This window comes from Excalfactoria chinensis, chromosome 14 (assembly GCF_039878825.1).
Source record: "Excalfactoria chinensis isolate bCotChi1 chromosome 14, bCotChi1.hap2, whole genome shotgun sequence".
Lineage (NCBI taxonomy): Eukaryota > Metazoa > Chordata > Aves > Galliformes > Phasianidae > Excalfactoria > Excalfactoria chinensis.
The window spans coordinates 13,248,046-13,271,324 of NC_092838.1; the positions used below are offsets into that span (position 1 = coordinate 13,248,046).

Below are 23,279 nucleotides of genomic sequence, written 5' to 3' on the forward strand. Positions count from 1 at the left end.
TTAGCAAAAGTAGGAATGTACTGATAAGATCAATGTATATTTCCAAGAACAAAAGTTCCATTTCTCATTCTTTAAAAAGAAACAGAAGTTCAAAGACCAGAAAAGCCACTTTTTGATCAGGAAAAAAGCATGCCATTTTGTACTTTGTCACAGGACTATGTTGTATTTGTGAGAGATATTTGAAAAGTGCCGGAGAGTAAAATATTTAAAAGAACATCACAGTGGGAATACACAGTGTTTGTTGCCATTGACTTAGCTGTTATGAATAAATACAGCTGGAAGAAATTTGGAAAAAATCACCGCAAACATAGTGAAGGAGGAATGTGTCTGAAGTGAAGGGTTAGCGCAAAACAGCTGGAGTTTGCTTTCCTGGAAGAAGGCACAATCTTGTCTTAATCTATTATTAATTTGGAAATAAAGGTTTTGTGGCTTATGTTTTCACTCACAAATCTGCCTCTGTGTGCCTCTACCTATGTTGAGATTTGGTTTTTACCTCTTTTTACTTATGGTCTGAAGAACACCTATAGATCTTTAGATGAGGAACCTGAGAGAAATGCAAAATGTAATTTATTGCTGAGACAATACTATAGAAAAAATTGTGTACTTCTGCTTACCTAATACAATGGGAAAACAAAAGGACCTTGAAATTTTGAGAAGCAGAAGTGCCAGACACAACTGAAAGAGTCCACACCAAAACATAATACAGTCAAGTACTATTTAATTTTGAAATCATATTCCCCACAAATTAAGCCAAGAGGTTTGTAATAGGAATAATTACCTTTTCCTATACCTAATCCTCCCCTGTTAATTTCCACCTTTATAAAAAACGATGGCAAAATAAATGCCTGCTTCTTAGACATTCTGTCTCATGAAATTCAGTGACTGCTATACCAGTGACATCACAGATGGTAATTTAAATTTTAAAATCTATTTCACATGTAAAATCTGGTACACAACATGAGTGAACAGGAACAGGATGCAAGATTTCTATGAAGATTTTAGAGGACAGAAGTAATTCTCCAAGGCAATAAAGATTCTCTCAAATGCTGATACAGCCTACTAGTAAGCCTGTATGTTGAGGGGGCAGTAGTGATAGGCTGTGAATGTCAGTCAGCAAGAAGGTTTATTTGCCTGTCTGATGTACAACTTATTTTCCACGTGCAAATAAGAGGACAGCTAAACCTCACTCTGCAATCTGCAGAAGCTACAATTTCTCAAAGTGGCATGACAGTGGATCCTTTTTCTCAGATTTCTTATAAACACTAAGACAATTTATTTTTTCTCAGAGCATTCTGATGTTGTTTCCTTATGTTCAGTTTGGTGGTGCTTCTCAAAAATATATCTAGTTAAACAATTGATCTTCAAAGAAGAAAAAAAAAATCCCCTTTTAAGAAAGAAGATGAATTCTGTTTTCCTGCTTGAAAAATGGCTTTTTAGTTTGAGCAAGGATATAAAGAGATTCTCCTTGCATATTTTGAGGTAGCTTGTGTACCAGTAAAACAAGAACATCCTTGTATGTTTAGTTGAAGAAAAATCTAAATTCTCTGTTTATTGGATTTTAATACTTGAAGGTTGAAGGATTGCTTGTTCTTTGCTTCCTTTTTTGTTGTTGTTGTTTATATTGGTTTCTTGAGTTGTTTGTTTGTTTGTTTGTTTTTTCCAGAAATAGCAACTGTGGTTAATGATCATCTGGGTTATTTTTTTTTTCTACGAAAATATCATCAGCAAAGCAGAACAGAATCTGAAAATCATGCATAAACTAAATAGTGCTTCTTTTGTCAGATTGCTGCTTTTGCTTATACATTAGTGGAAAATCTATTTGTTAAAAAGTAAAGGAAATCCAGCAAATGCAAGTTTTAGATCTAAATGTGAATTAAAAGCATTCATGTTTAGCTTTTGTTCTCAGACCAAGTCAAACCATAAATACCTGGAGTCTGTAGCACTCTGAAGACAAAAACATACTCTGAATAGTATTTTTGTATGTATTTATATACTTAATTTCCCCCTAAGTGCAACTGGACACATCTCAGTGATTATCAGAAATAATATACTACACAGATTTTAACATGTATAGAGAACATTTAAATCAGGAAGTTCTTATGTAGTTCAGTATGAGCTGACATTAATCTCAACTTTTCTGCATAGGTTTGGAGGAGGGTACTTTCCTTAAAGCCTTTATTTGGTTACTAATCTGTAGCCCTAGAGAGTTTCTATGTTTCTTTTTTTCTGTATCTAGCAGTTTCAGTGCAAACTCACAACTCAAACTTCTGTGGCCCTTCCAGAGCAAAAATCTAATGTGTCAAAATTATATATTGATGCAAAGTTTCTTCTAGTCTACCTCTCTTGTTCAGAAGAGTTGTGACTGATTGAGACTTCTCAATTTTCTGTCAACACAGGTCTCAATTACTCAGCAAGATCTGTAAGTAGTGTGTATGTGAAAACGCAATCTCACGATAGGGAAATCCAAAATCAGAGGCACCTTGAATAAAGTAGAACTTCTGAACATTTGGCAGCACATAAAATGAGTAAGACATGTATTAGAATCTTACAAAAAACAACTCATGTTTAGTCAGAACATGTATCTCTGTCAGAAATGGGAAATATGTGTGCAAAACAAATTGAGTTAAATAGTGTGTTTAACTTATTACATCAACTTTTATATTTCTCATAGTTACAGTGACTCAAGGAATATATTACAGGTTTCTTGTACAAACTGAGCCTGCCTACACTAAATGAGTCAGATAAAAATCAATTACATTGTGAATTCTTAACTCAGTGTCATCATTGTTCCTTCCCTAATGAGAAAACATCGGTCCTGGTCAACCAATCTTTTTGTTCTGTGCAAAACATTTTAAGTTTTTTTTTGTTTGTTTTTGTTTTGTTTTGTTTTTTTTTTTGTTTTTTTTTTTGTGGACCCTTTGAAAATGAAAAGCCATTTGGTATCAAAGTGAAATATTAATAAGACCCTATTTAATACTGATAGTCACTATTTAGTTACTCTTTTTTTTTTTTTTTTTTTTTTTTTTTTTTTTCCCATATGGAGTATCAAAAGTGCAGACGTTGTTTTATCATATTTTATCATATTTTGTAACATTTTAGGCTTTGCTTACTACATTTATTTATATTGCCATATCATACTGGAGTCTTTTACTCTAAGCAACGGAACAGGATGAAAACGGAATGGGCTAGTATGAGCTACTACTCTAAATTTTCAAAACTAAATAGTTGTTACCTGTTTGTGGGAGAAAAATAGGAGGGGTGTCAGATGCCAGGCCTTCCAAAAGTTAACTTCTACTAGGAATGCTCTCCTGTTACAGCATTTATGGGAACTGGAAGAAGAGAGAAACAGAAAATAGACTTGATATGTTGTATGCATTATTTATTCAGCCTGTATATGTCCATATCATCTCTAAACAAACACAGTGATGTGATACCTTTTATATTGCTAGGTTTTATTAATTCCCCCTATTTTCTCTAACGTACTCCTTGAGGACTGATATAAATTATAGCATTGAGCAGAGAAAACAGATGTTGATAATTTGGTGAATGTTGTTTACACCTCCAACTTTCATTGGATCTCCTGCATTCCAGATGGCACACAGTCATTCTATCCTATGTATAACCCCCTTTTGCCCTATTCACCTTTCAGATTCTTCCATTTTCACAATTCATCTTGTTACCACCTGCTAAGAACAGATAAAGGATTCCTTCTTTCAGCCACTCTTACTGCAGTTTTGTGATTTCTGTTGTCGCTATTCCACATCAGAGCATCATGCAGAACAGTGGTAGTTAAAGAGCTCATGTCCTGGTTCCGTGTTACTGCCATTTTGGGTTCCTGGAGGGGAAGGGTGGCATCCCTGGAGGACTTGGCACAAAGAGGAAGCAGGGTGGGACTCCAGACCATACCGAGCCATTCTCTGCCTTGGGCTGTCTCAGGTCTCTGCGGAGCAAAGCACGTGCTGCCCTCACACTGCCGTGGTTCGGCTCCTACTTTGGGCACTCTTCTCTCTCTCGTTTTGTTTGATTTGGTTACATTTAGTAAACTCCCGTTCCTCCTCAGATTGTTGCCATTGTGTTTTCTCTCTGTTCAGACCATCTGCTCACTCTCTGCCCTTCCCCTTGTCATGTACTTACATCTGTGACAGCTCTATTGACCATGTTGCTTTTCATATTAATTATTCATCAGAGATATTAAATGCAAAAACTACTGGTGTAATAGGTACTATACTTTGGCCTCTCAAAGTGCATATAATCACACTTCAAATTATAACAAGAAATAAAGTGCACTGTCTGCAGCTGGTGAGTCTTCTTTCAGAATTTCTAAATTAAGAACTGTTTGGATTAGTAGTGTGATCTCATATGTACTGTAGCAAGTAATAGGAGATTTGGACCCCTCAGACTTGCCCTGTCCTCATCATTGTCATTACTAAGCCAGACCTTATACAAACATTTCCTTTTCACTGTCCCATTTCTCTCTTTTTCTTAATTTCAACATATTGTATGCTTTTCCAGAATGGTATATTCTCTGCTACACACTCACACTAACTTTTTAAAATTATTAAGACTAAACTAAACCATACTAAAATTTATTCTGTATAAGACCAGGTATGTATTCTGTAAATTATTCATTCGGTGTTACTATATTCATGACACTTCATTTAACAAAACAAGACCTATGACAAAAATTAGCTGCTTTATCATGGCCACATCTGGAATAAGTCCACAAAAATTTTTAATTTAACTAACGGAGATCTGTAGTAACTTTAAACCATTTAGTAATAGTAAAATGAGTATAGCAGTTGGTACAGGATCCTAGCTTCAAAACTGTGCACTCCAAATTTGGCAAAGTAAAGGAGGCAGAAAGGAGCAGAAATACCCTTCCTGCACAAACACCCTTCATCCTCAGTTCTCATGCTTATATGCAAATGTTCCTTTATGTATCCAGATTAAAACATTTCTGCATTCAGACTGCAAAATCACAAGCAAATGTGTTTAAATTACAGAATGGAAATTTCTCATGGCACCTTTATCACAATAGACAATATTCATGCAGATGTAATCTCAGAGGATTCCATCTGGAGAGGAGGCAGTGCAGGCACACTACATACACACCATGCTCATCACCTAGAAAGAGCTAAGCATACTGAGGCTCATCTATAATCCAACATGCAAAGAGAACAAATATGGCACTGACAACAGAGTTGTAGAAGAGAACTCCCTATACATGCCTAGGAAAAAAAAAAAAAAAAGCTGGGAAATTACAGAGATTTATCTAAAATCTAGAATATGGCTGTTACCATCCATATCTTTGCCCTAATCCTATATCTTTGCCAAGGCTGATTCACTTTGCTTTCAGACATTCATACCTTGATTTAAGCAAAATGGTTGCCTTTAACAAGACATCCATGTTAAGGAAAAGGAAGTTCTATGTGCTAAACAAAATCACGGCCTTGTGCTACAAAACTGCAGTAGGCTGTCTTGTTAAAATAGTAGTGCTCTCACTACACTTTTTTTGCATGATCTTGATGGCATTTCAATTGCAAAATTCATCCTGAGTTTAATTGAAGTCATGCAGCTTGAAAGATTATATTCTGCTATATGACTGCTCAACCCAACTAAGCACGCAAGGAGAAAATTGAAAAGAAACAGAAAAGGTCAAAAATCTCTTTGGATTGCTCACCTAATTGCTCCCCTCCAGCATTAGACCACAATCACACATTCCTATGGCGGTGTTGGGATATTTATACAGACTGCCCCTGAGATTGACAAATGCACTTCGATGTATTTGCTCAATCTACCAAATGTCGCCTCATGAAGAGGGGAATTGACGCAAAGTTTCTAATAGAAAGACCTCCTTTGGTGCTTTGTATCTGGTTACCATCAAGTAGTTTACAAACTGGAACCAAGCTGGCGCCAAGACAGTCTTCGGTCAGGGATAATACTGCCATGGAATAACAATCCAATCATAGGAACATTACAGACAGCGACAGCAACCTTAGTAGATTTCACATGCTGAACGAAGCAGCACTCTGAGCTCTGCGTGCCATGTGGCGCAGAATAATGGGGTTGTGGCTGTTCTGCCAGGGACACGATTCTGTGTGCAACTTTTAGAGCAAAATTGAGACAGACTGTAGAAGCCTCAACTGAAAAGCATCCCTTCGAGGTGCTAAGGAAAATTCCTGATGTTTTTAGGCTTCAGTTTGCAGGTTAGGAAACAGTTGAAGAACATCAGGCAGGTTTTCGGAGGGTTTAGTTCGTTTGTTGCCACCGAAATGCCACATCCCCGGTGAGCAGCGGCGGCCCGCAGCCCAACACACCGCAGCCCAACACACCGCAGCCCAGCACACCGCAGCCCAGCACACCGCAGCCCAGCACACCGCAGCCCAGCACACCGCAGCCAGCCGCCCCTCCAGCGCTCGCTTCCCGCGCCGCGCGCAGCCGGACTCCCGCCTCTCCCCCGCCCCTCCCCCGCGCCCAGGTGCCGCCCCCGGCGAAGGCGGTGCCAGGCTGCCGGCGGCCCGGGACGAGGCGACGGCTGTGAGGGAGCGGCGTTATGGCGGCGTTGGGGGACGCGTTCCGGAGAGCTCGGGGAAGGACTCTGACTGCCTTCCGCCAAGGTACGCGGAACTCCAGCGGAGGGCTCTGTGTCGCGGCGGGCTCTATTCTCTGCCGCGCGGCCGGCCGGGCCGCGGCGGGGAGCAGAACGCGGAGTGCGGAGTGGCGGTGGCTGCTGGGCGCTCACCGCTGGGGAGGGGGACGTTCGGAATGCGGAGGGGCCTCCCGGCCCGCAGGTGTGTGATGGGCAGCCGACACCGCGAGCTGTGAGCGGGCGGTCTCCGTGCTGGGCGGGAGCCGGGCCCTCTGCTGAGCGCCGGGGGCAGAGGTGGCCTCATCTTCGTGGGGAAAAGCCAACCAGCTCTGACAGTAGATCTAAAGTTAATCGTGTTTTGTTGTTTGTTTTTTTAAGTACTTGTCAGTGCTGCTGAACTTGAGCTTCTGAAATTATATAGCAGTAGGCACCAGCACTGTGCTGTGATGTATTGTATTGTGCTTTTATATTTACTCATATGTTTGCACTTTTGCATGCCTGTACTTTGCTTGCTAACAGAGGTAGGTTCTGGTTTCTTCAGGGTGCACCAGCCTCCTTCAGGGTGGAGGACCTCAGCTGGTTCCTTGTCTGGTACTGAGACAGCACCATAACCCACTTGGGCTGGCACTGGACGTGGTTGCATGCTCACCTCCTCCTAGGCCAATTAAATATTGAGGCTGCTGCTAGGCTCTCACCTGCTGCTGCTTGTTTGGATGGACCAACAAATACAAGTGGATATTCACAACACGTTTCTCATCTATTTGTAGAATTCTGTAAGGATGGGGATTCTGAACTCCTAGGCTTCTCAGGCCCATAACAAGCTCTGTCTTCAGCAGTCTTTTAGTACTGTCACATAGTATCATAGTATCATAGTATTGTGCAAGTTGGAAGGGACCTTAGAGATCACATGTACAAGGTGTTCTGTTTCCATGCAGTTGTTTATAAATTACACGTTTATTGGTTTGATGAGGTAGGCAAGGCTGTTCAATCTCAACAGTTTTGCACTATTTTCTTGACTACTGTTTGGAAATATTTACTTGTTGCTAAACAAAACAAAATCACCAATTCTGAGCATGTGAAATATACATATTCAGTCATTCTGGCAGCCTGTTAATAACTGTGGTGGTCTAGTTGGTTTGGAATAGGATGTGTGGTGGTTACTGAGGGGACATGACAGTCAACCCATCTAGTTACATGCGCTGTAATAAAAGGAGTGTTCAAAGGCAGAGTAAAAAACCTGACAAACTGTATTCAATATTTCTCAAACACTGCCTTAAACATAGATGAAAAAATGTGATTTAGCTATCAGTCTTCCAGGTGCCCTTTCTTCTTCAAATAATATTAAGGCTTTGCTCAGTTGTTTAGCTTTTAATCTTGTTTAGGATATGTTAACTATTATGGTCCAGCTACCATCTCTGAGTACAATGTTTCTGTGTTAATGTTTTACTTAGTTTTTTTTTTAGAGACTAAAGTTCAACACAACTTTTTAATGACAAAGTGATTTAAAAAAGCATAATCAAAGGTTAACAAAACTGAGGCAAAGTTTCTTCTTATTTAGAATGAAAAACAATTAGATCTGATCTTTACTGTTGAGTTTCTGTGTGTGTGTTTCCCTCTGTCTTAGAATTCATTCATTCTCCAGGCATAATTCCTTTTGTTAGATAACTATGCAAAATATTTACCAACACTAGTTTTGCTTGGCACAGTACTTCCTTTACAATTTGAGAATCACCACTTAGGGTTTAATTTCGAGGTTGTTTTTTTTTTTTCTTCTAAGCCCTTTTGCAAAGCCGGGTTTCCACACCCTATCCCCTAGTGGACATCTGTTCAGTCTGCTTACACAAGATGTGCTCTGATCCACTCTTTATATATCACTCATGTGTACCAGAAGCTCAAAGTCAGAGGTCCAAAATACCCATGTAGCTGATGGAGTGTTGGAGCAATGAACGCATCAGTTCTTCACTTTATTGAAAGGAGACCTCTGTATTCTTTGACTTTTTTTTTTTTTTTTTTTTTTTTTTTTTTTTAATACATTCTCCTTAATTTCACATAGGCAGAAAAGACACTTTTGATGTCTACTATTCTTATTAGTCTTGTACATACAGGAATGTATGTTATGGTAAATTCTGTCATCTTCTCCACTACCAGTCCCAAAACTTCTAATGCCAAATAGAGTTTTTCTGTGGAAGTACGTCGAGTGCTTTTTTAAAGTAACTAAACAAGTAGTGCTATCAGCTATTGCCAGGTTGATTTTTTTATTTTTTTTTCTTCTTTCTTATTTATTTATTTTTTACTTCTCAAATGGGGGAAATAGCATTTGTATTTCTTGCAGAGTATCCAGTATGTGTGAGTGTGTGGGAACTGTTGAGTCATGGCCTGAACCACTGATTGATCACCTGAGGCAAGCAGGGAGTCAGCTGTGGGAGCACAGGTGAAGGTAATTCAGCTGTGTGACTGGAAGGGGTGCAGCCTGGCTGCACCTCTCCTAGACCCCATTTAAGGGCTGGCTGTCGCTGGGGAAGGATCTCCTTCTGGAGATTGCTCCCTTTGTAGTTTTCTGCTGCGAGCCTAAGGACGCAGGTGAGTATTTCACTTATCTTTGATTATCTCTTTCCACTGTGATAATGTTTCTAACTATAAAACCATTCTAACCACACCACTCTGCTAACTGTATGTTTGTTAACTGTTCAGTGCAAAAAGAGTTGTAGGGCAACTGCATGATGCAAGAGGGAGCATCCTCTAATGCCCTCAGAATCTTTCGGTGTCTAAATTTTTGATAGGCTGTACAGAAATGAATGTCATGACCAGATCAGAGCTGGTGAGAAAGGTGAAATAATCACAATAAATAATATCAGATGTGGTTCCAGTCAAACATGATCTGTCTGTAAGAGAGGAATCTGGCCTTGGATTCTTCTACAATGAACATGGCTGTAAAAGCTTACTTTGTTTTTCTGTATTATCTTTATCTTTGGGTGCATCTTGCATGTTTGTTAACCCGAATGAGTGTCTAGCAGGCTGTCCTCTCATCGTGCCTCTAAAAAGGGGAGTTTAATAAATCTCGGGTTGATATGTTTTCCACTTGTTCTTGACTCTTATTGGCTGGATTCTTGTCTTCTCAAGTTCTCCTCAGAAAATGCTGCGCATATGGTTTGAGCCTTTGGAGTCTTTGAATAGTTTCCATGCTGCCTTTAAGTATTTTTGCTCTTTTTAAAAGCTTCTTAATTATATATAATTCATTTTTCTTTGAAAATAAATACAACTGCACTTGATTTCTTTTTTCATGCTTTCATGCGAAGGATGGATCTCTGCGCATTATGATTACCGTTCTAGAGCCCTTCAGTGCAATATTTTTGAGTGAGGTTTTGCACAGATCAGAACAAATCAAGAGCAGCTTCCCAGCTGGCATATTCCATTCCCAGTACTGTCTCCAACTCTTGTATGAATTAGGTAAATCTCATGTGGGCTTTGAGCAACTTTCTGTGACCTCACCTTGTCATTTTCAAGTCATCCCCCTTCACACCAATAGTCTAGGACTGCAGAGATCAGTTCATTTTCTGCAGTAAGTTTGTGTTAAATTTGGAGGTGGGCATGACTAGGGTTTAGCTATTAAAGACCTTAGTACACATAAATAGTTTGTATTTGAGGGGATGTTTCTTACCTTGATTGTGTGTGTGTATATATGAATATATGTAATTATTTTATATATTGATTATGTATGATATCATCTATATGAAATATGATGTGTTATGATTATATAATTATATATATAAACTTGAAAAGTTTATATATTTATAAAATAATAGCATTGCTTAAATTATTTGAAAATAATTCCCCTTGGTCAGTCAGCAGAATTCTACCGTCATACCTTTGGTAGTCTCTAAGGTATGCCTGGAAAACCCAGCTGGAGGGAATTACACTTAATTAGATTGAAATATTTTGTTTGGACATCCAAGTAGTAATAATGGTGTTTTTTGAAACCATAACTATTGGTAATATTTTAATAGAAACCAATAGGGCTTGGGGAAAGTACCTTCTGGTTTTTAACCCATGCCAGGACTGAGAGGAATGAAAACAAATTGTCTTAACGGTAAACTGCAAAACAGTTGCAATAAAGATTTTTTTGCTATTTTTGTTTGTTTGTAATGTACAAATACTGCCTTCACTTAAAAAATAAAAAATAATAAAAAAAAAAAAAAATTAAAAATTGCAGTTTGCTTCCTGCCCGTATCTTCTTTAAAACACCAAAGATATTCTTTTCATCTGATCTTATCTGGAAAGAAAGAATTGTGGGCATATTTTATAAACAGACAACTAAGAGCAGGGAAGCATGTACTAAGCACCTGCTATTTCATATTTAAAAGCATAAGAGGGACTTGAGCCATCTTTATCTTCCAAAACAAAATGTTTCAGAAGTTGCAAAAAGCAAAAGTCTTTAATATTTAGCTAGCAATCTGAGTTCTAAACTTGAGGAGCACCCAGATTTCATTTGCTTCAGTGATCTTTCAGAGAAGTGATGTTAAGACCACTAACAAATCCAAAATCAGAATAAGGGTGTTTTTTATGTTTATTACTGCTCTTGTTATACTGGATGAGCACAAGCTGTGTACCTCCATCCATTCTCCTCTGATATGATAGTGTCCACTTACAGTGCAGGCAGGAATAACTTCTTCTAAGTGCTTCATTTCTGTGAAATGTTGTAGAGTATAGAGGAAAAACAGAACCAGATTCAAAGGTACATCCTGCTGCTGTTGAAAATCCCACCAGGGAAGCACTAGAAATGCCACCAGTACTGTGGGGCTCTCATGAGTCTGCCTGTGGTGACCTGTCTCTAGTATGTGCCTTTGTGATCCTTGGAGAAGGGGGAAGAAGTGGGAAGATGGATTACAAAGAGCAAAAAGGGAAGAAATAAAAGCATGTGAAGATATTTAGCTGTTCTCTTTGAGAAATGGTGAGGTTTGACTCAAGTCCCATTTAGGTCGTTAGAATCTTTGTGACTGTGATCACAGCGCACCACTGAGCTTTTCTCCTGTATGTTGCTGCCAACTGCTTTGGCCCTTTGCAGAATTAATCATTAGATAAAATTAGAGGCTGGCATCATTTTTCAGCCTATGCAACTGAAAATATGTTGCACTGATCCTCTGTATTTTGTCATGCATAGGAGTGGAGTAAGAGTGGGCGGCTATTGAAACTGAGACTGTAAGTTAGTTTCAGTTTCGGAAGGTGGACTTCTTCCATTTCAATTCACTGTGCAGCTCTTCTGGAGGTGTGCAGGCAATGTGGATGTGGAGCAGGAGCTGTGTGTAGCTCCTCGTATGACAGCAGCTCCACCAACAGCATTTGTCCTTCAGAAATGGAAGCTGAGTGTACATCACTCAACTGAGAATCTGATTTCTGTCTGGCATTTGTCACAAACAGCCTCTGTTCAGTTTTGTGATGCATACAGAGAAGGCAAAAAAAAAAAAAAGGGGGTATTAATTGTCTTTTATTGGTTTACCTTTGTCTAATATAACTATGCAGATCATCTAAGGGCTTGAAAAATGGGCCTCCTGTGGAGCTGAAAATTAGAACTCCTAGCCAGAAGGAAGCCTTTCATGTTATTCCCATAAAAGCTTTTGGTTGCTGCATTTGAAAGGAAGATGGTGACTGCACATGCAATTTAACTGAAACTTTATGAGGAAATGTCTAGAACCTAGATCACAGCTAGGTGACTAGTGCAAAAGCAGTGCCCATGGTTTGCCAGCAGGGTGATTTGTCTGAGCACTGTTCTTGTAATTCACTGCAGTCTGTTAAATTGCCTGAGTTCTGCTTTTAGCAGATGAGGTTCACTTGCATGGTCTACAGTACCTGCCCTGCTTGAGGGTGCTTACAAGCAGCTGGTGAGGGAGAAGTATACTGCAGATTAGTTAATAACAAAGAATTCTACTGGGAATTTCTTTGTATGTGGGGAAGTCAGTATGTACTAAGCTAAACTGATAAATACCACGTGATAAATAATCTGTTTCAATTTGGTTTGAATACTGGTAGGATTCATTTATTTATTTATTTTAAATCGGGTTTCTAGTTTGGGTGATCAAGCAACAAGGAAATGGTACAGAAAATATATTCAACGTCACTAATTCTTGTAACTATTTCATAAATTATAAAAAACACAAAAAGAGCTTTTGAGTAAGTTATTTGACAAAGATCAGTTAATTAAACTAATGCTTTAAGTAAATGTTATTTATATCGTCCTGATCCCTGTATCTTCCCTGTTCCCCCCTGCTTCATTTTCTTAGGTTTATTCCCTTTTATCTTTCTTTCTCACAGGTGATTGTAGCATCGCTTTCAGTTTTTCTCTTTTCACCTCCTATCTCTTTTCGCCCCGCTCCTTTCCACCTCCACCCCTGCATCTTCTGTTTCTCATTTTTTCTTCCACTTCTTGGTTCTGTCTGTGTACTGAACTTCTCTTTACAAATTCATCTTTTCTGTGTGTGTCTCTCTCTCTTCCTTACATGACCATTGCCCACCCACTCAAACCAGAGCATCTGTGCTCAGTCTTGTAAGCACCTGAATGTTTCCAACCTACAGATTTACTATATCGGCATAGATATAAGGCAGGGGAGGAAAAACTCCACAAAACTTATATTAGAATAGCCTCTGCTCTGGCCTTGCAACTTGTCGTTCCCACTCTGCAGGCTCCCTGAAAGCACACTGCCTGCTTACTGGTTTTCTCTACTCAAACACTATGGGTGCACCTCCTCATTACCGGGGTCCAGGTCTGATCCCACAGCCTGGGCTGCTGCAGCTGTAGCCCCACCCCACGGGCTCAGGAGGGGAGAGAAACCATATGCCCAAAAGTGAAACCTCATCCTTCAAAACAGATATTACTTATATTTTTCTGTGTGGTTCCTGTAGAAATAGATAAATATCTCTGTATTTATTTAGCTTACTGTTGTAAAAACTATTGGCTTCAGATTAATCAGTGCAAAGTCAATAGATCTTGCTCCCAGGTTACTATCTCAAAGGGACAGATGTTAAGAGTTTGATCACTTTGTTAGAGATCTCAGCTTTTTTTCCTTGAGCATCTATTTGATGAGTCTGAGGTTGTAGCACTTCTCCACAACAAGATCTTGTCACGTTCTCTTTTCAGCCCCACTTTGAATAGGTTGTAAAGGATTTTTCAAGCCAGCTTTCTTAAGTCATGTCTTTATAACTTTCCACTCAAAAAACCTGTAAGATAATTTCTCAGTGCAGACAGTGCCTTTGATGCAGCACACAAGCTGATTTTTATGACAGTCGTATTTTTCATTTTTTCATGCAAGACTCGCAATAAAAACCTAAGCTGCTTTGTGCCACTGAAGCAGTTCCATAGAGCTTCTACTGAAAACTCATCGTATCTCATAGGAGATAGGTCGTTTCACTTGTGTGAATAAGTTATGTAACAGAAAAAGTTCATTTCAGAATTAAAATCTGAAGGACCTATCTATAAAACAGGATTGTGATATATAACAAGGAATGCTAGTATGAATTAGCAATCAATTTTATCAGATAAGTAATTTTGATACTTAAATGTTGCATTAACTAAAATATAGAAGCTTGCATTTAGCAAAGTGCTCTGATGCCATAGCAACAGGCAGCAGCATGCTACAAAGAGTTGCCCACATTCCTTCTCCTCCACAGCTACCCATCTATATCCATGGTGAAGCTGAATTCTAACCCCTGCTTTCTTACCTTCCTTGTTAAAAACATACCCCCTCATTTTAGTTTGTAAGAAGGTCAATTTCTAGATGACTTAAAAGAAAACCATAAGTAAATCCATGTGATAGGCAGATAGGCACGCTGCTTCCTTGTGTACTGTTAGTGGAGGATAAACCTAGTATCAGCTCAAGTTGTTTCAGATCAGACTGACATTATACAAAAAATGTATTCCCATATTATAATTTGAAATTATTTGCTGTATTGGTTTTTTGTCAGATTCAACTGCAGATTGATGTAGCCAGTGACTTTTTGATGATTGAAATACTGAAAAGAAAAAAAAAAAAAAAAAAAAAAAAAGAAAGAAAACTAAATGTTTTAAACAGTGTACAAATTAGACATGCTCAGAAGAGTAAAAAATAGGAAAGACAGATTCAGTTGTCCAGTCTGAAATATGTGGGTTGCAAATGAATATGTTTAGACAGCTACAAAAACCACAGTGTACTGGTTTGTACTTCATTTTGGAGTTAGCAGGTAAGTTTAGGGAATAGGGTAACATTTTATGTTTAATGCTAGTAGCAGTACCAGCCAGTTTTATGTATCACGGTTTTGTGTTACTTGGTGGTGTTTTATGAAAGGAAGTATTCAAGAAAACTGGAGCGGAATAAATTCCACTGTATCCTTCATCTGCACTGACTACAAGTTGAGTTTATTTTTTTTTTCCCCAAATAGTCCTTGGGAACCATCTGACAGATTCAAGTTACAATTTTATTGTATTCTTGCTGTTTGCATTTGCTGACTTTCATTCTATTTAGTGGCTTCATCTCTTAACTCCAGAGTATGTGTTACAAAAACATTTAACTCAATAATGTAAGCCTACTGAAAGGGTAAAATATAAAATTTGTTGTGTATGTTTTAAGTTGTTAACTAAAGGAGCAGTTATTGGAGTCTTAAAAGAATTGAGTGAAATGTAATGTTATACACTTCTGCTGTGTTGTAATCTTGCAATTTCTAACAGTTTTCACAGAGTTCTTCACATAGTTTTCCTCTAATTAGTCTGCAATTACCACTGCATAATTAAATTAATTTTAATGCAGCTGCCCATTTGAAGAAAATTTTGCACTTCTGCCTTTTTATTTGTCCTATACAAATAAATACGGAATTCTATAGTTTCTTTAATGTGGCTTTAACTTACATAGGTGAAGAAAAAACAATATTTAGTTATTTATTGTTTTTAATTCTTTCGATGTTTTTAGGTGATGAGTACCAATGGAAGGGACCTTTCTACTTCATCCAAGGAGCAGATCCTCAGTTTGGACTAATAAAAGCTTGGGCAGTTGGCAATACAGGAAGTGGAGATGATGAATGGGGAGAAGAAATCAAATTAACAGAGCAAGCAGTGCAGGCCATTAACAAACTAAACCCTAAACCCAAGTTCTTTGTGTTGTGTGGAGATCTTATCCATGGAATGCCAGGTAAGGCAATTAAAAGTGTGGAGTGGGATCATAAATCCATTTTCTTTATCCTTCAGATTGGCAACAAGGCAATATGTTTTCATAGCATTTGGTATCCTACTATTTTGATGTTTGGGGAAAAAAAAATTTTGTTATTTTTAGATTACTCTTGAGATATATTCTTATTTGTTCATCTTATTTCATGTGTCACTAATTTCAGGGCTGTGTTTCTGCTAGCTGTTTGTTAGGGTCTTTCTTCTGAACAAATAGCTTTGATAAGCTCAACAATAATTGAAACCATTGGGAAAAACAACTAAGTAAAAAAAAAGGTAGCTATAGCTTTTTGAGTATCCAAAGTGAGTGAAGCTCTTTCTAAAGCATAGTAAGTTCAACTGCTTTGGTATTTAAATTCTTAAAATGCTGAAAGTCAGTAAATTCAAGCTGTAGTATTCTGTCATCTTGCTATAGGAAACAGAGATCGGTGTCTTTAGACACGAGAGATTGGATTTCTTAGTCCTGATAACAAACAGAGCTGCAGACAGCCTCAGCTATGCAGTTGACAGTGCAATGATCCAACAAGAGAGCTTGCAAAAATGGGAGTCCTTCATACTTTGCTCTACTTGGAATGGTGCTTCCTGGCATTTAATTGTACAGCAAGGTTTGAGTGTATTAGACATCTTTCACACAACTGAACCAACAATACTTATTCTATTTAATTACTGGTTTTGTGCAAATGATTTGTTGTGTCTTATACTAGTAAACATATGAACACAACTTTGCAGTCACCCCTTTGTCTTTCTGTCCAAACTGATGAGAGCCTGAGATAGAAGTGAATTGTTCTATTTCACAGGGATATCGGGGGATTAGCATTCTATCATTATTTGCCCAAAGGGCAGTGGGCAGAATGGGCAGATATGTAATGTCACCCTCAAGGGTGACAGAAATGCCAAGTCAGAAAACAATATTTAAGGGAAGTTAATCTGAATCTGTTTGTTTAAAATAATTTGAAACCATAGTTTAAACTGTGTGGATGGGTATTTTGGAAGTGAAATAATAGACTTTTTAGAGAATTTTCTCCTACTTTTTTTCCATCAGTTTCTGGAATAGAAACTCTTTCACAACACGAAAAAGGTTAAACAAAAAATCTGAGAAAATATATTTCAAAATGAGACAGCCCACACTACATTTTAACAACTTCTTCTTGAAGTACATTCTGACAGTTTCTTTGGTGTGGCTTATTAATAGCTGTTCGTTTATAAGATGTTGCAAGATACTAGCATTAAGAAGCCAGGCTGTTGGCTTTGTAAGAACTTATTTGCTGTGGTTTTTTTTGTTGTTTGTTTGGGTTTTTTGTTGGTTTTTTTTTGCTGTTTTTATTAATCAAATGGAAATCCTCTGATGTTAAAAATGATTCCTTTTCGAGTTCTTCACAGTGTTGGTTTCTGAAATACTTGGAAATACTGCAGTTTTTTTCTCTACTTTTCTGCAATGTTACATGCTAAACTCTAGGAATTGAGGTGACTCCCTACTCAGGGAAGAATGACTTCCTAAACTTATTCTCATATGGGTATGTTTGAAAATGTAGTGTGCATCAGTTATAGCTCAGATTTAAAAAAAAAAAAAAAAAAAAAAAGAGAAGAGAGAGTCAAAAGCTCTCATATTCCATTATCAAACAGCACTAATCAAACAGCACTAGTCTCTTTCCTCTAATTCTGGTACTAATACTGTGCTTGAGATGTCATATTTCTTAAACACATTACCTCTCAAATACAATTTCGCTGCTCTAGCCAGCAGTGTTTGAACCTCCATGCTGCATGTTTGTAGTTGTATGGTACTTCAGTCAATCTGTGCTATTCCACAGAGGAGTCTCTCTAAGATATAATTCCCTTATTGTGTCAGTTCAATAAAAGGAAGGATTTTTTTTTTTTTCAAGTAGGAAAAATTAAAAATTACGTAAGACTTTTGTTTAATTTTAGCAACTGTGAATTTTGCTTATATGCATCTTACTCAATATCTCAAATTACCATTTAAATCACTTGTGTATATCAGCTATATTAAAATTGCATTAAAATCAGGGTTAATGGCAGTGTATCATGCTTACTATTGCAGCATGCTTTATTAAAGAAAGCTACAGTCAGCTGAGGTTCAGTTATATTTTATGATCTGGCTGATGTCTGTCAGGTTCTTCGGATTTTATTGCTTTGTAACCACTGTATGTAAATAAATTAAAAAAAAAAAATTAAAAAAAAGCACAAAACCCCAAACATTCCTTTTCTAACATGTTTTATCACGGAGAATTCAGTATGTTTACAATGACTGCTTTAAAGCATGTGCTGTAGCTTTCCATCTGAAGCAAGTTTGAAGCTTTTGCAAAGGAACTCCAAGAAATCTCAGAATGCCAGCAGCTAGAAGTGATGAACAGAATCCTGATCAGCTGGGTAGCAATCAAGCCCAACACTTGGAATCCATTACAGATGTCATTAGAGCAATGAAGTAATCAGTGCCAGTATCTTGGTATTTAGCTGCTGATTAAAAGTAGTTTGTATTCTGAATATTATTTTCAGAAGTTTTTCTTGACTACATAATCTTGATTACATAATCAAAAATAGGATATCTATTCCTGGTAATGCTAATATTCTGGTACATAATCGAAAATTTTAAGCAATACCTTAAACTGCAACTTTGTTATGAAAATGGTTTCTCTGAACTTGATACTTCAGTTATATAGCTAGGCACCATGATAATGAAAATCTTTATTCTGAAGACATTTGTGTACATTGTTAATGTACCATAACTTAGTGTAGCAAAACAGTAATCTGCAAAATATTATTGTTTGAGTAATGTGTTTGTTTCACTGTGTTTTTCTGTAACTATGGAAAATTATTTTTTGTCATATCAATTTGGAACCTTCTGTTTTGGCTTGTGAGAACTTCCTATGGCTCTTCTACTAACCAGTACCTTTTGAGCCAAACAGTTCAGCCAGCTGTCCATTTGTCTATACTAGAACAACCCTTCTAAAATAGAGAAGTGCTTTGCAGTAATATCAGCCAGCCATTCTTGGATGCATCCTGTCAGGCCCTGCAGACTTTTTTGGGGCTGATTTTTTTTGAGATATATAACTAATTCCTCTCCCTTTTTCTTCTTTAAGTTGAGGGCCAAAGGCTTGGGAAGACAGCAAAGAGAGGCAAAAAGAGCACTGAATACCTGTCATTAATCACTGCCTTACTCAATAGTGGTTCCATGTGTGTTTTTTTTTATTATTTTATTGCTAAATTAGTTGCAGAAACTCATGTTGCCTGCCACTTCCCTTGATAGTTTCAACTCTCACTGAACTTCCGTTTTCCCAGCAGATGCCCTGCATGCCCAGGCAGGCTGTAAGTGTTCTTCCTTTCAAGCCAGTCTTTTTTTTTTTTTTTTACTGTTCTTTTTACATGGCACTCAGATGTGAGTTCCCCACGTTACTTGCTTGATAGTCTTGGTTTGTTTTTTTCCCCTCAATATCAGGATGGGCCATCCTTGTTAGGAGGAGGTTGTTTCCAAAAACCTTTCAGCTCTCTCAAACTCTTGCCTTTCAGAGCTACCTCCCACATGATCCCATCTACCAAGTCACTGAATAAGCCAAAGCCTGCTCTCCTGAAGCTGCAGATTTCCTCCCTCCCTCCCTTCCGACCACAAATTCCACTCTAATGGCCGGGGATTAACGTTCTCCCTAGTACTTATGTTTGTGAGTGGCCGGGACCTGACTGGCCCATGTGTGTTAAGAGGTTGTCCCAGGCTCAGTCTTCAACAGCAGATATCAGTTTCAGTTTAACATGCAGCACTGCACTATTTTTATGTGTTTGAATTCCTTTGGAGGAACTTGTTTAAACTGCATTTTTTAATGGTTCTACAGCTCTCAGGGAGTTGATAGATGCCAGTGAAGTCCTTCAGGGGATGTAATTTTAGACCAGGTGTTTAATTATTTTTCATTAATTGCTCTGCTTATATGGGTGAAAGAACAAGTAAGACAGCAAATCTCCTGCAAAGTTCACTTAGCTCTGACAAATAAAATATGTCCATTTAGCGACTAAATGAAACGAGACTTGTCTAATAATGTGTAATCAAAAAAAACTGATAGAATGTGATTAAGCTAGATCTGTTAGCAATGTGATAATAGATCAGTGAGCAAGCAAAGTTTGCGATTGCGCTTTTAAATTCATTTGTATGAATGTGTTAATTAGAATAAATACAAATCACTAGAAATGAATATTAAGTCTCTTGATCTGTAGTGTGAATTCTTGTACTAATTTCTTTAAGTGAAGGTATAATATCATAATATAGAGACCCACCCACGTCTCTGTATGCTAAATAATCTTAACACCAGCCTTTTCAATCAAGTAAGCCTAAGTAGTGATTTTTTTTTTCTCTACCTTTGTTTTATACTAGTAAATGCTTTAATTAAAGGCTTTCAATCTGTTCTTTATAGCAAATTTCTCAAACAAATGTGTTTCTGGTAAAGCAAACTTCGCTCTTGGTAATGTGAATGAAAACAGCATCTGGCAGCCAAAAGCCACGTGTGTTGTACTCTGTTTTGGAGTATATCTACTTCAGAATTCGTTCATTTTGCTGAGACAGTGGAAGGAGGAAGAAAATTTCCACATTTCCTGCATTTGCTATGACAAAGGTCTTTTCTCTCAATAATCAATCTATTCCATTTTTTATATACCTCTGTTAAGAACTAATCAATCTAGACAGCTCTGTAAATGATGGCGGAAGATGAAGCCATTGTATTTAAAAGAAGCTGAATTCCAATATAACAATTTTGTTGTCTCTGTGCTTCTTATGTGCCAGAATTAATTATTGTAGGGCAAATGAGGGCAATGATAGAGCATTTATTGAGAAATAGGTGCTATAGGAAAAGATATCAGAAGGAATTAACTCACCCTTCCTGGTAACAGCTTGGAGAAAGGGCCGGGCTGAGGAATGTGACCCTCCCCCGTTCATACATTGTGCTGCAGGAGAAAAAGGAGGGCGGAAGAGGGGAACCTGTGCAGACTCAGATTGCATGGAAGCAGGGTGGCACCTACTGGTTCAGGCTGTGACCCTGGAATTCCACTACACTCCACCCCTTCACAGCATGGACCAATGACTGAGCAGGTAGGGGGTAAGCTCCTGCAACTTGGTGACTTAAAATACAACGTACATTGTGATGCATGTACAATACCCACCACAGTGTAGAATGTTAAGACAGTAACAGCAATTACTGACAGGCTTCCATGGTTCTGTTGGACCAGCACTTCTTCATATCTTCAAGGACCAGTAGCAGTTCTGATTCATGCTTGACAGTTCCCAAAAATTCATCAGTGCATCACAGGGTGTCAGGATGTTTCCTCATGAACACTGGAGCATGCTGGAGTGATGATGCTCCTGCTGGCTATCCTGTGAACTTAGAACCTCAAGGGGAGTAAAACAGATGTTTAATAGGTACGAGGAGGGGTAGGTCTGCCCTCCATGGTAAGATACAGGCTGTATGTCAGTCTCGAGTCAACACCTCTGCCGGTACTAGGGTATGTCCTGGTCTTTGATACAACACCCTTTGGCCCGATATCTGTGGCTGAATCATTATATCAGGTACCAAAGGGGGGGGTTCTAATTTGCCACATGGACATGATTAATATCCCCTTTGCAATGAAAACAGGAGTGTCAACTACTACCACTGCTGGCCATGCATCAATGATCCCTCAACCTCTAACAGTCTCCCCCAAGGTGCAAGCAGACCACACCATTTTGGTCCTGCTTGCACCTTCCAAGGCCATTTTACACTGTGTTTCCCAGGCTCTAGGTCCTCAGGGGCAGGGAGCAGAAGATTATTCATGGTGCCAAGTTGTGGCTTGAGTGAGGTGTCCTTGCCTGTAATTTGTATCATAAGTGGGGAGGACCAAGTTGTCTGCAACATTCTCAAAATTATGGGTCTGCCATCTCTCGGTCTCTCATAAAATCATAGAATTACTCACGTTGGAAAAGACCTCAAAGATCATCAAGTCCAACCACAGCCTAACCATAGCGTCCTAACTCTAACAACTCTCTGCTAAATCGTATCTCTGAGCACCACATACAAACAGCTCTTAAACACATCCAGGGACGGTGACTCAACCACCTCCCTGGGGAGCCTATTCAAGTGTTCCCTGGGGAGCCTATTCAAGAAACTACCCTTTCTGTAAAGAAGTGTTTCCTAACCTCCAACCTAAACTTACCTTGGCACAACTTGAGGCCATTTCCCCTCATCCTGTCACCTGTCACCAGTGAGAGGAGACTTGTCCCGCTCTGACTGTTAGCACCTTCCAGATGCTGGAAGAGAGCGATAATGTCTCCCCTCAGCCTCCTTTTCCCCAAACTAAGCAGCCCCAGCTTCCTCAGCCTCTCCTCATAGGGCTGATTCTCCAAGCCCTTCTCAAGCCTCATTGCCCTTCTCTGGACCTGCTCCAGTGCCTCCATGTCCTTTTTTGTACTGAGGTGCCCAAAACTGAACACAGTACTCAAGGTGAGGCCTCATCATTGCTGAGTACAAGGCAGGATGACTTCCCTAGTCCTGCTCACCACACCAGTCTTGATACAAGCCAAGATGCCATTGGTCTTCTTGGTCACCTGGGCACACTGTTGGCTCATATTCAGCCAACTGTCCTTCAGCACACCAAGGTCCCTTTCCATCAGGTAGCTTTACAGCCACACCTCCCCAAGCCTGTAGGGTTGCCTGGGGTTGTTGTGACCAAAATGCAGGACCTGACACTTGGCCCTATTGAAACTCATGCCATTAACCTTGGCCCATCAATTGAGTCTATCCAGATCCCTCTGTAGTGCCCTTCTTCCCTCTGGCAGATCAACACTCCCTCCCAACTTGGTGTCGTCTGCAAACTTATTGAGGGTGCACAAAATCCCCTCATCAAGATCATCAATTAAGATGTTAAACAGAAGCAGCCCCAGCACTGAGCTTTGGGGGACTTGTGACTGGCCACCAACTGGATTCCACTCCACTGACCACAACTCTTTGGGCCCAGCCATCCAGACAGTGCTTCACCCAGTGGAACATATGCCCATCCAGGCCATGGGCAGCCAGCTTCTCCATGAGAAGAATTCAAGTCTCATTCAAGTCCTGCAGGGTTTCATAAAACCTCTTGGTCCACCCCTGCAAGAACTGTGAATCTGCCTTCAGAGCAGCCTTCAGGATCCCATTATATATTTCTGTTAGGCCTGCTCCTGTTGGATTGTAGGGCAAGTGAAATAGCCATTCGATGTTGTTGTCTTCAGCCCACTTCTGCACAGTTGCACCTGTGAAATGTGTACCTTGATCACTTTCAAAGACCTCAGGAGTCCTGTACAATGCCATCAACCAAGTAAGAGCTTTGATGGTATAGGCTTGGTTTGCCTTTGATACAGGATAGGCTTGCATCAATCCACTCGCTGTATCGACACAAGTTAGGGCATATCTGGTCCCATCAGATCGAGGAGGGGACATATATAATCAATCTGTCGTCGTTGTAGTGGGTTGTGTCCTCTAGCAATATGGGCCATACTTTCTGGCACAG

General features: G+C 39.0%; 1 protein-coding gene across 1 annotated transcript in view; it reads left to right on the forward strand.

Annotated features, from left to right (window-relative positions):
- The first annotated feature begins 6,462 nt into the window (after positions 1-6,462).
- CPPED1 (calcineurin like phosphoesterase domain containing 1) overlaps positions 6,463-23,279 on the forward strand; it is a 59,927-nt gene continuing 43,110 nt past the window's right edge. Inside the window, exons 1-2 of the mRNA XM_072348821.1 lie at positions 6,463-6,617; positions 15,520-15,738. Coding sequence (XP_072204922.1) covers positions 6,554-6,617; positions 15,520-15,738 — 283 coding nt within the window. The 5' untranslated portion in view covers positions 6,463-6,553. The remainder of the gene's footprint in view (positions 6,618-15,519; positions 15,739-23,279) is intronic.